Source organism: Malania oleifera, chromosome 12, assembly GCF_029873635.1.
Source record: "Malania oleifera isolate guangnan ecotype guangnan chromosome 12, ASM2987363v1, whole genome shotgun sequence".
NCBI classification, from domain to species: Eukaryota; Viridiplantae; Streptophyta; class Magnoliopsida; order Santalales; family Ximeniaceae; genus Malania; species Malania oleifera.
In genome coordinates this window covers 70,526,455-70,537,108 of record NC_080428.1, presented here as the reverse complement: position 1 = coordinate 70,537,108, position 10,654 = coordinate 70,526,455, and the positions used below count along the sequence as shown (strand labels likewise).

The 10,654-nt window shown below is 31.5% G+C and overlaps 1 protein-coding gene across 1 annotated transcript; it reads right to left on the bottom strand.

Moving 5' to 3' along the window:
* Positions 1–8,710: 8,710 nt before the first annotated feature.
* LOC131143999 (uncharacterized) lies at positions 8,711–9,103 on the bottom strand. Its single transcript, XM_058092345.1, has one exon. The coding sequence runs from the start codon at positions 9,101–9,103 to the stop codon at positions 8,711–8,713; it is 393 nt and encodes a 130-aa protein (XP_057948328.1).
* Between the last annotated feature and the right edge of the window lie 1,551 nt (positions 9,104–10,654).

The following is a 10,654-nucleotide window of genomic DNA, read 5'->3' as shown; positions in this document are numbered from 1 at the left end:
TGAGTTTTTAAAATTTAAATTTAATTCTTGTTCAAAAATAAATAATAAAATAAATAAATACTAAAAATAGTTTAAAAGTAATAACAATGATAATAATAATGATAATAATGATTAAGAAAAATAATAATAAAATAATTAATTAACTAATTGATTAATTAATTAGGTAAGTAGTAAATTAAAAATTTATTTAATGGGAATGGTGGCAAGCACTCCCACATGGCTTCCATCCCCATCCCATACTCAACCCATACCTTGCCCATCCCTTACCCATTTTTTAATTTTAAAAAAATTATAATTTCACCCATCTCCCCCAAACTTTTATAAATTCTATTTCTTCCCCAAAATTTTCCTATAAATAGGGAGCTCTCAACCTTCATTTTTTATAACAATTTTCTAAGGAAGAGAAGAATTAGTGAGTGAAAGAAATTGTGGTGGAGAGAGAATTTTTGAGTAAGTTCTCAATCACCCACTCTTTCCGATCTCATTTCTTAGAGATAGTTACAGTGTTCGTAAGGAAGAAGGTAAGTAAATTTTGATTATGTTAGTTTTTTTTTTATTTAAAATTTATACTCGAGTTTATTTTATAAGTAAATTTCAATTATGTTAATTAGTTCCACAAAATTTTCATGAATTTATTTTTACGCATATTTAATTATACTAGTTTTATCTTTAATATACTTGCATCTATTTTTGGGTTAAAAAATATTCTAATCTTCTCGGGTAAATTTTCAGTATTTATCTATTCAAAAATAAAATTATATATATTTTTAACACAAAAATTGTGTGGCATGAGTTTATTTCTACGTTATATTTTTTTATGAAAATATGAGTAAACATGAGATTTTTACGATATTATTATAAATTGCATAAATTATAATGAGATGATTTTAAAACCCCTTATGACAACGAAAGTTCAAAGTTACAGATGCTCGGTACCGCAGCTTAAAGTTTATACGGATTAGAGTGCACCCACACTGTTTACAGAGTGGTTATTTATGTTAGTGGATTTCTCCTGAGTGTACACCTGGTTACGGACCAGGACTTAATAAGGAAAATCTTACTTAAAGTTTACGTACGTTGATTTAGTTTGGTCGGCCAGCCAGCTAAGTCCAGTCTTCGGACCGCACAACCCAGTCATGGGGGTAAACATGACTTACGGCAAACAGGCCTAAGGGTGATTTTTATAATATATGTTTATACATATTTAATTACGTATACAAAGTTACTAATGATTTGAAAAAAAGTATAAGTTTACTTGAAAATGATCATTTTGGTGCTTAAATGACGATATAAGGAAAAGTATATGTATAATTATCATTAATATTTTTACAGTTTAATTTAACAGTTATAGTATATAATTATAAAATTTTACTGTTTTAATTAATGAAAAAAGTTTTATGCAGAAATTTTTAAATTTATATTTATTCTAAAAGAAAATTTGAAGTTATAGTAATAAATATTGTTTTACGAAATTTTTAAAAAGTTCATTTTGGCCACACACTAATAATAATCTTATTTACTTACTGAGCGTCGTCTCACTCCAATCATACTTTTATTTCAGATAACTCTGAAGAGCATGTTGGAAATCAGGCTTAGCAAGCATGCGGGTGGGGATTAGAAAAATAAGGATTTATTAGAAATATTAGTATGATTTCAGATTTTTATGTTTTTGTAATTTTCTTCTTTGGAAATAAGTGATTGTGATATGGATAATTAGCGCTCTGGTTTAATAAAAATTGAGTTTATTTTGCTTCCGCTGTAAATTAGTAGTAAAAAGTTAATATCCCAGGCCCCTCGGGGTTGGGGTGTTACACAACCGGTACATTAAAACATTTTTATACATAAAACAAACTTCTGAATACAAGCAGAGATGTACAATTTTAAGCTCAATACAAACACTCTAATATGATATGTAATAATGCTCAATAAAGAAAGAGTGCAAAACAAATATTCCAATGTTTGACGAAAGATATATATGATAAAATGCATCAAAGATTTGAATCCTAATAAAATATTTCTCCAAAAATATTGTCAGTACAAAGTAGGAGAACCTAGGGTTTTGTATTCAAAGACTTTTTGCAAATAATAAAAATGATAATCTTTGAGTTAAAAGGTATCCATATGATAGGTACTCAAAGATTCAAATAAAATAGATTGTTTCTTCAAAAATATTTATCAAAAGAAATTATGTAAAGAAACATAATCTTTACTCTCCAAAAATGATTTTCAAGATGAATGTTTAAATGAGAGTAAATGATCTAATACAATCAAATAAATGCCCAAATAAAAATAAATACTCTCTTTCAAAAGATTTTTCAAAGAGTAATAAGGAGAGTTGGACAGGAAAAAAAAAATATAACCCCAAAATGATTTTTGAAATAAAAGTGTAAGTGGGGGAAACTTTGATTAAGTAAAAAATTTGAGAGAAAAATTGTTCTAATCAAAGTTGCTAATCTAAGTTATGAAAGGGGTATTTATAGTTTTTCTGAAAATTATGACCGTTAGGGACACGTTTGGTATTATTATAAAAGTTTAATTAAATTTTAATTCTAATTACTGCAGTTAATTTTTGGCAACCCGAAAGATTCGGTCGCCCGGTCCTTAGGGTCAGTCGCCCAAATAGACACAAAACCTATATTGGTTTCGGGTGATTGTGGGTGAGTCCGGTTGGCTGAAGCCAAGGCGATTTCCCAACCTTCGTAGGTTCAGGCGTCCGGTTCATTGGTTCGGTTTGCCGTGCCTCACAATTTGGTTGTCCGGAATGATTTTGAACTATAAGTTTAGGCGGTCGGGAACAGTGGAAAATTCAATGACCAAGGTTCGGTCGACCGTGGACGATAAGTTCATTTTTGTTCAGTCGCCCAAGATTTAGTCAACATTTTGACTTTTTGGCCAACAGAGTGTTCGGTTGACCGAGGGCTATAACACATAAATTGGTCGGTCACTGGTCTATCTGAGCATTAAGTCATATCATGCCGGATGTATGCATTTATTACAGACCAAAATATAAAAACCTAAATGCATTTACAAATTAAATCAAATATGTCTTCTTCTTCGCTCTTCTTACATCATGGAATGCTCCTGAGTGTATAGTCTCTACGTCCTTCAAGGCTTCCATTGTCGGTCTCTTTATGTGTGTGTTGAATTCTAACCTGTTCAATCACTAAATATACACATAAGAAACATGTGCTTTATCAGCATCAAAATAGAGATTAGATTCTAAAAGTTTGAGTCAATAATCTCCCCTTCTGGATCTGGTTTAGGTTCCTTTTAGATTAAGGATTTCTTGACAAGAAAGAAAGGTAAAAAAAATATGAAGGTAATTCATTTTCTATTGTAGTTTCTTTCTATATTAAACACTATAAAAAATGAAAATTAAGAAAAATCAATGTTTATCATGTGTAAAATCAAAATTTTATTCATTTGCTTTATGTTTGTTTTTTTTTCCCTCACTTTTCTTGACAAATATGAAAACCTGAATTCTTTTGCATTTCTCTTTTCTTTTCTTTTCTTAACCTTTTTCAAGTTTCAAACGAGGTTAATGATCCTCAAATGAGTTCCTTGGTTACTAACTAACCTCTTTCATTAATTAAGTCAATTGAATCATCCTCTCTTTATATTTGAGGAATGAGGATTCATCATTTACATCTCCTCTAGTTAAATTTAAAAAAAAAAAAAAAAGCAATGATATTGCAATATTATAATTTGAAAGGATAAATTTGTTTAAACTTACCCCATTGTACAATTTAGTAGCTTTTCCTTTAGAGATTTGTAGCGAGCTTGTCTTTTTGAGTTGGGATAACACCCAAAATTATCTTATTAAGCTACAACTTAAATATAGTAAAAATTGTCTAATAAATTAAAATATTATTTTGACAAGATCATTTTTCATAGTTACCGTATTTGAAGCTCATTCATGGGAGGTGAAGCAAGATCACCGATTGACCTTTTTTTTTTGAATGCTATGAATGCTCCTAAAAGAATGAGATGAGTAGTACCTATTATTGGTTAGAAAATCAAATCTGAAACCTACTTATTTGAAAGAGGATGAAAAAAAATGAAAGAACGACTCCTCCACAATTCGAATTAGTCAGACATTAAAAAGATCATCGATAGTTGCGTGAAAGTAGTGAAAGTAAGTATAATTTTTATTTAATGTATAGTAGTAAAGATAAGAAGGATAAGCTTAAAGAAACCAAGTGCGCTGGAAAACACACATCTAATGCGCCTCGTTGACCTATTTTTCTTTAAAATAAAATTTAGAACAACAATGTTTAAAGATTTAGACCATATTTATTGTGAAGGAAATTGATGTTGGGTTGATGCATTAGCAAATGTTGTTAAAAGTTTTTTACCATGTTTATTGTAAAGGAAATAGGTTTATAGGTTGATCCATTAGCAAATGTTAAAAGTTTTTGACCATGTTTGCTCTAAAGGAAATAGGTATATAGGTTCACGCAATAGCAAGTAAAGTTTTAGACCATATTTATTGTGACGGAATAATTAATGTACTAGCAAACTACAGTTAGCCGTAGCTATGGTTATATTTGGTACACTAAAGGAGCCCTTTTTAAAATTATTAATAAATTCTTATACTTAAATCATGAATTTAGATTCATGCGAACAGGTAAAAAATAATACAAAATTTATGTATAATTTTGTCCACATCATAGAAACTCAAATTCAATACTTAAAACCCAGTTCCCAAACACAACCTCAATGCATTTTCCAAAAAGAAATCTTCCTTTAGGCTCCGTTTGGAATTCGAAAAAAATATTAGGGAAAAGAAAGAAAAATATCAAGGAGTCTACATTTTTCTATTTGGTTATCGAGAAAAGTAAAAAAAAAAAAAAATACTAAATATATGAACAAAAATTTAATTTTACATATCATTAATTTTTAGTTATATTAAAATAAAATTTTTTGATTTTTGATAGTATTTAATAGAGAAGGAAAATATAAAGGAAAATAAATTTTTTTTCTTATTTTCCCTTATATTTTTCTTCTATATTAAATTATATTAAAATGAAAGTGTGTTTTTATATGACTAAAAATTAAGAAAAATTAAATATTAATGATATGCAAAATAAAAATTTTTGTTCATTAATTTGATATATTTTTTATTTTATCTCTTACTTTTCTCGATAACCAAACATAAAAACGAGAATTCCTTTATATTTTTCTTTCTTTTTTAAAAAAAAAAACATTTTTTGACTTTTACACAGAGCGTTAAATGTTGTAAAATCAGTGGGGTTTCAGGTGTGGGGCAGGAAATAAAGAAAAGGCCCAAGAAATTGAAAGCCTATGCACATGCAATGTGGACTTAGATTCTGGAACAATCAAAGTACAGTTGACAGACCATTTTCCTTGCGGATGCATACATGTTCAGATCTCTATTATTATGATTATGATTTTTTATATTAACCAGAGTCAATTCATGCTACATCTAGTACCAACACTGAATTGTTACATTTCAATGCTGTGCCTTCCTGGCTAGCTCCTTTCTTTCAATGTCATTTAGTTCATAAGGTGCCTAATTGGCCAAGTGAATTGAACCCCGTTGGGCCATGGGCTGCTTTCTCTCTCATCGTCAGTTCACTGCCCTTAGCTTCCAAAAAAGCTTTTTCTTTTTTGGGTTTTACATGATCATAGCTCTCTTCCACTTCTGCTTGGTACTTTCATTTAATCATCTTGCAATGAATTAAGCTTGCTCTTGCTGCTGCCCCTGCCTGCATGGACTCAGGTTGGGTTGTTTGTTGACCAAGAAATATTCCGAGCTGTTTGGCAGGAAAGAAAGAGAAAGGGAAGAAAAAGGGAGGAAGGGAAGTTCTAAAGTGTGTGAAGAAACCCATATTGGGTTTGGTGTGAGTGTAAGGTAAAGTTGAGGGATGAAAGGGAATTGATGGAAATAAAAAATTATCCTCTTTCTTTTTAAAATGTATCTTTCCAAAATAAAGAAGCAAAACGAATTGAAAAAACTTGTTTTTTTATTTTTTTTTTCTTTCCTAACAAATCATGGCATTATTGAGGATTAAAATAATGAACATAATATTTGGGGAGAAAAAACATTTTTTTTTTTAAAAAAAAAGTAAGATTACTAATCAATCTGATTGTTAAGTGTGAAAAGCACATATGGAACTTCTTAGTATAAAACCATGAAGGAATTCTTACAAAGAAATATGAAACTTAACTCTCATAGCAATTTGGCTAAATGCCAATTTGATTGATTAGTCATGTCAATGCTTTGTTACTTTCTTCTTCTCTTCTAATGGAACTAGCTGTCATATTGAATTAGTGGCTCCCAAAATCCATTTGATCTGCAAATTAAGTTAATTTTTCTTTTGGTACCAACCTTTACAACTTACAAGCATTTCCACATCCCACTTTCTCAAAGAATAGACATTTAAATAGTGAAAGATCGTGATTTTCGTTGCGAAAGTTTTAAGTAACTTAAGAGATAAGAGGTGAATAATCTTCAGTTGTATAATTTAGACCAAGAGAAGGTAGGCACATATTCCTAATCGTAAAGACATTATAAAAAAAATCATAATAACAATTAGTTTATATGGTTGAATATTTATTATACAGAATATGGTGGTCCAAAATACCAGAATTTTTTAAAAACTTGGGCTGCATGAATGCCCACTGCCCATTTCTTTGCAGTGCTGGGAAAGGTGTTCCCTCTCTCAACAATTGTCAAACAGAATCCTATTCCTCTGCCATCAATCTCTCTCTCTCTGGTCACCAAGAGAATTATGGATTAAGCAAACCAATAATAATAATAATAATAATAATAATTAAATTTACTCTTACTCTGCTTAATTAGTATTCAGAATATGTAATCCAATCTGATTTCTGAAACCTTTATCTGGGGTTTGTGCATTTTTAGCCCCTCTCAAATAATCGATCCATTCTCCGGCTGATCTGTCTTTGTATATATTAATAACAATAAAAAATGAAGATAGTTATACACTTATTGTCTATACTCGATTGGTATCATTGAACATTATAGTCCATGCTCGACTCGTTTTGAGTTGTTGATTTAAAAGGGCTTGAATAATATCATTAACTAAGTTAAAATCAAAACATAATATGATAGCTGTGATTATATGTCACATTTTCTGCAATAAATTTTCTAAACAAATACTAGTCCTAGGTTATAGGTCATTGGGCCAAGTAGCTATTACAGAAGTCCAAATAATAGAAAAACTATGAAAATGGATTTGACACGTATAAAGTGACTCTCATATATGAATATTTAGAATGGACTCTTGCATTCTAAATAAGGATAGTTTTAATTGGATTTTGTTTTTTAGTGTGCATTCACTAGATAACATATCTTATTCGTCGGGGTTCGAATCTTGTAACATCACCCAGTTGCTGATATACAAGAATTAAAAGAAAATCATCACGCTGAATTCACAAACATGCCCCTCTAGCCGAGGCAGATCCTCCCTCATTGAGGACCAAAAAAAAACAAAAAAAAGCTTCCTCACCCAAGATGCCATTTCTCATGACTTGGGGATGAGAATATAAGAATTTCTTGCCCATAGAGAAGTGATTATGACTGCCAGGATAAAGGGCTAAAGAAAGTTTTAATTAATTAAGAACTACACAAGGAGAATAACCCAGAGAGAGAGAGAGCCATAGGGCCATGTCCATCTTTAGATATCTTCCATTTTTTATGTGATCGCTCATTTGGTTTTGGCTATCAATTAAATTGCATGGTTAGTTGAGAGCCTCTGCTTTTGCACCTACTCTCATATCCATTAATTTATTGTGTGATTGTAGCTAAGAGGGATACTCTGGGTTTTGTTTGTCCTGTCTCGTGCATCTCTTGGTAGATATGCAAGGAAAGGATATTCTCTCTGCTGACTATCCTATCTCTTGCTACCTAGAATATGTACTCAATATAGTGATTTTTTGGAGTAGTCATGTCATTGAACCATGCATTCTTGTATAAGGGTCTTTTATATATATATATATATATATATATTTGAGAAATAGTGCATCTTGAAAGTAGTGTGATGATATATATTGTACTTATGTGGTGGTAGTACATGATAATTGAATTTATTCTCCCGTATAAGATAAAGTATTTTATTAATTAGATGGATAAACCAACTTGTGATTAAGTCTTTTTCCATGTGAATTTCATAATAACTTATTTAATATGTGTATCTACTATATTACAAAGTTTAATTTGGTAGTTGTGTATACTTTTTTTTACGAGTTAAACTTTATATACATCTACGCCACATAATCCTATCATCACATCATGGGTATTTAAGAAAAAGGAAATTTTTTAAAAAGTAACTTTTGATTTTTTAAGTGGAAAAATCATAATACTCAATAACATGAAATCTCTAATTTTTTTTCAAAAAAAATAGTTTTTTAATCTATCAAATAATCACATCATGTAGTGTACTTAGGAGGGGGTTGGGTTTGGAAAAGCTCATTAAGATGTTCTGAGTAGAGGTGAGCATAATTCGAGAAAATCCGAATTAACCGATTTAATCAACCAAAATTGGTCGGTTTGGTTTGGGTAAAAAAACCGGTTCGGTTGGTTCGGTTGGATTTCACCAAAATTCGGTGAATCGGGTTTTGGTTCGGTGAATAGCGAATATAAATTCGATTAACCGATTTAATAATTAATTAAATTTCAAACATAAATTAATATACACCCCTGCTGGCTGCTAGCAGCTGCTGATTATTGAAAGGAAAAGCCACGTAACTGTTGCCTGAACCTGCTGATGAAATCATCAGCCCTGGCGTCGACCCCGTTGTTCGCCTCCCCATAATGCTCCATTGCTCTAGCCTTCCCCTCCCTCATGGTGGCCAGCCGGAGGCTCTCAACGACGTCACTCTTCTTGAAATGCGTGAACACCGACTTCTTCAGCTTCTGCGACAGCCTCACCTGGGATTCGTTAGATGTCGGCCGGGTGTCAGACTTCACCCTGCTAACGCAGCGGCCTTGTATCATCCCATAAACCTCGTCTATGGTTTGTTGTCGTTCTTCTTCTCCCTCCTCGATATCGTTTACGTCGGCCTCTGGTTTCGAGGCTTCGATGACTTCTGATGCTGATTCGATGACTTTCGACATCGATTTGATGATGGAGGGGAGTGGGGTGGGCTCCTAGGATCTGTAACTGTAGAGGTTGATGGACTTAAGCCGCTGTAGGACGGAGGGAGATCGAGGGAGCTGAGGGCATGACAGTGTGTTGCAGAATTGGTAAAAAATTTATAATTATATTCTGGTTTTAATAATTAATTTTTAATAATTTCGATTAAATTTGGTTAATCGAATTACCCAAACAGGTAATTTGGTCGGGCGAGGTTCGGTTAACATCCTTTATTTGGTTGGTTCGGTTAATGGAAATCAATAACCAAAATTTTTGGTTAATTCGGTTAATTAACCGAATTTCCCTAAACCAATCGTTTGCTCACCCTAGTTCTGAGTGAAGGATCAATAAATAGAAATGCCAGTTAACTTTAGCCTCACACTATACTATCATTAAAAAAACTAACATACTTTGTAAAATTACGACCTCCCTAATAAAGATGGTATTATGAGTTGTTTTTGGTATATAGGATGCTACTAACTTCAAATATCCTAAAAAAAGTATGATTTTTACTAAATGAAATAAGATTAATTTGTAAATGGCTGAAATCCTTTTCTTGTGATTCGAGATCACCTGAAGAAAGTTCAATAGATAAAAGTAATATATTTGAGTTTGATTCAATAAAGAAAGCCACTATTTTAAATGAGCAAAGGTGTGCTCCTTCCCATTGGAATTTGACACCTTAGGCACCTAGGGGTGCACTTGTCATGCATCTCCATGTTTTTTTTTTTTTTCAATAAATAATTTCTTTGTAAATAAAATTTTAAGATATCGTGCCTTTTTAAGAGTTAAGCGATCAATCATAGTGTAGTAGAGCAGTGCATCATCGAGAGGAAGTTTTGTGTTGTTGCAATAGCAACCTTATTAAAATCCTATTATGGGATGAAATATCTGAAACATGTATTACATGACTGTCACGACGCCCCAGGAGCGAGAGTGCCTCGGGGTGGGCGAATGAAAAATAATATAAGATTTTTGGGAAAAATGGGGCGATAGAGTCGTTATTAACCTTTTGGAGTGTGGTTAGAACACGAGATTACCACCCAATTAAGGGTAGAATCGATCAGCGTTACCATGATCGGGATTAGGAGTTCGGTTATGTGAGGGGAGGGTACTAGCATCCTCTACACACCCGTTCTATGAACGGTATCTAATTAATTAAAGATTATCCCAAATTAAATTTAATAGCCTTTTATTTTACACCCTTTGAACAATTACAAAACACTAATAAATCACATAAGTATTCACAATTTTTTTACATAGTATACTTATAATAATATGTCCCTCAAAACTAGGGCACGTGAAGCTTAAAAAGTTCATGCCCTCTTTTTGAAATCATAGGGAACTAAAAATCGAGAAAATATTTTATGAAAATAACTCTCAAATTTATTTCGAACATTTATAGAATTTTTCTAGATATTAAATAATATTTTCCAAATTTTTCTGGGAGAGTTTGGGAATTATTTTCTATTTTTCTAGATGATAAGTGTGCAAAAACAATTTTCTGACCTCGAAAATATTTTTCAAAATTT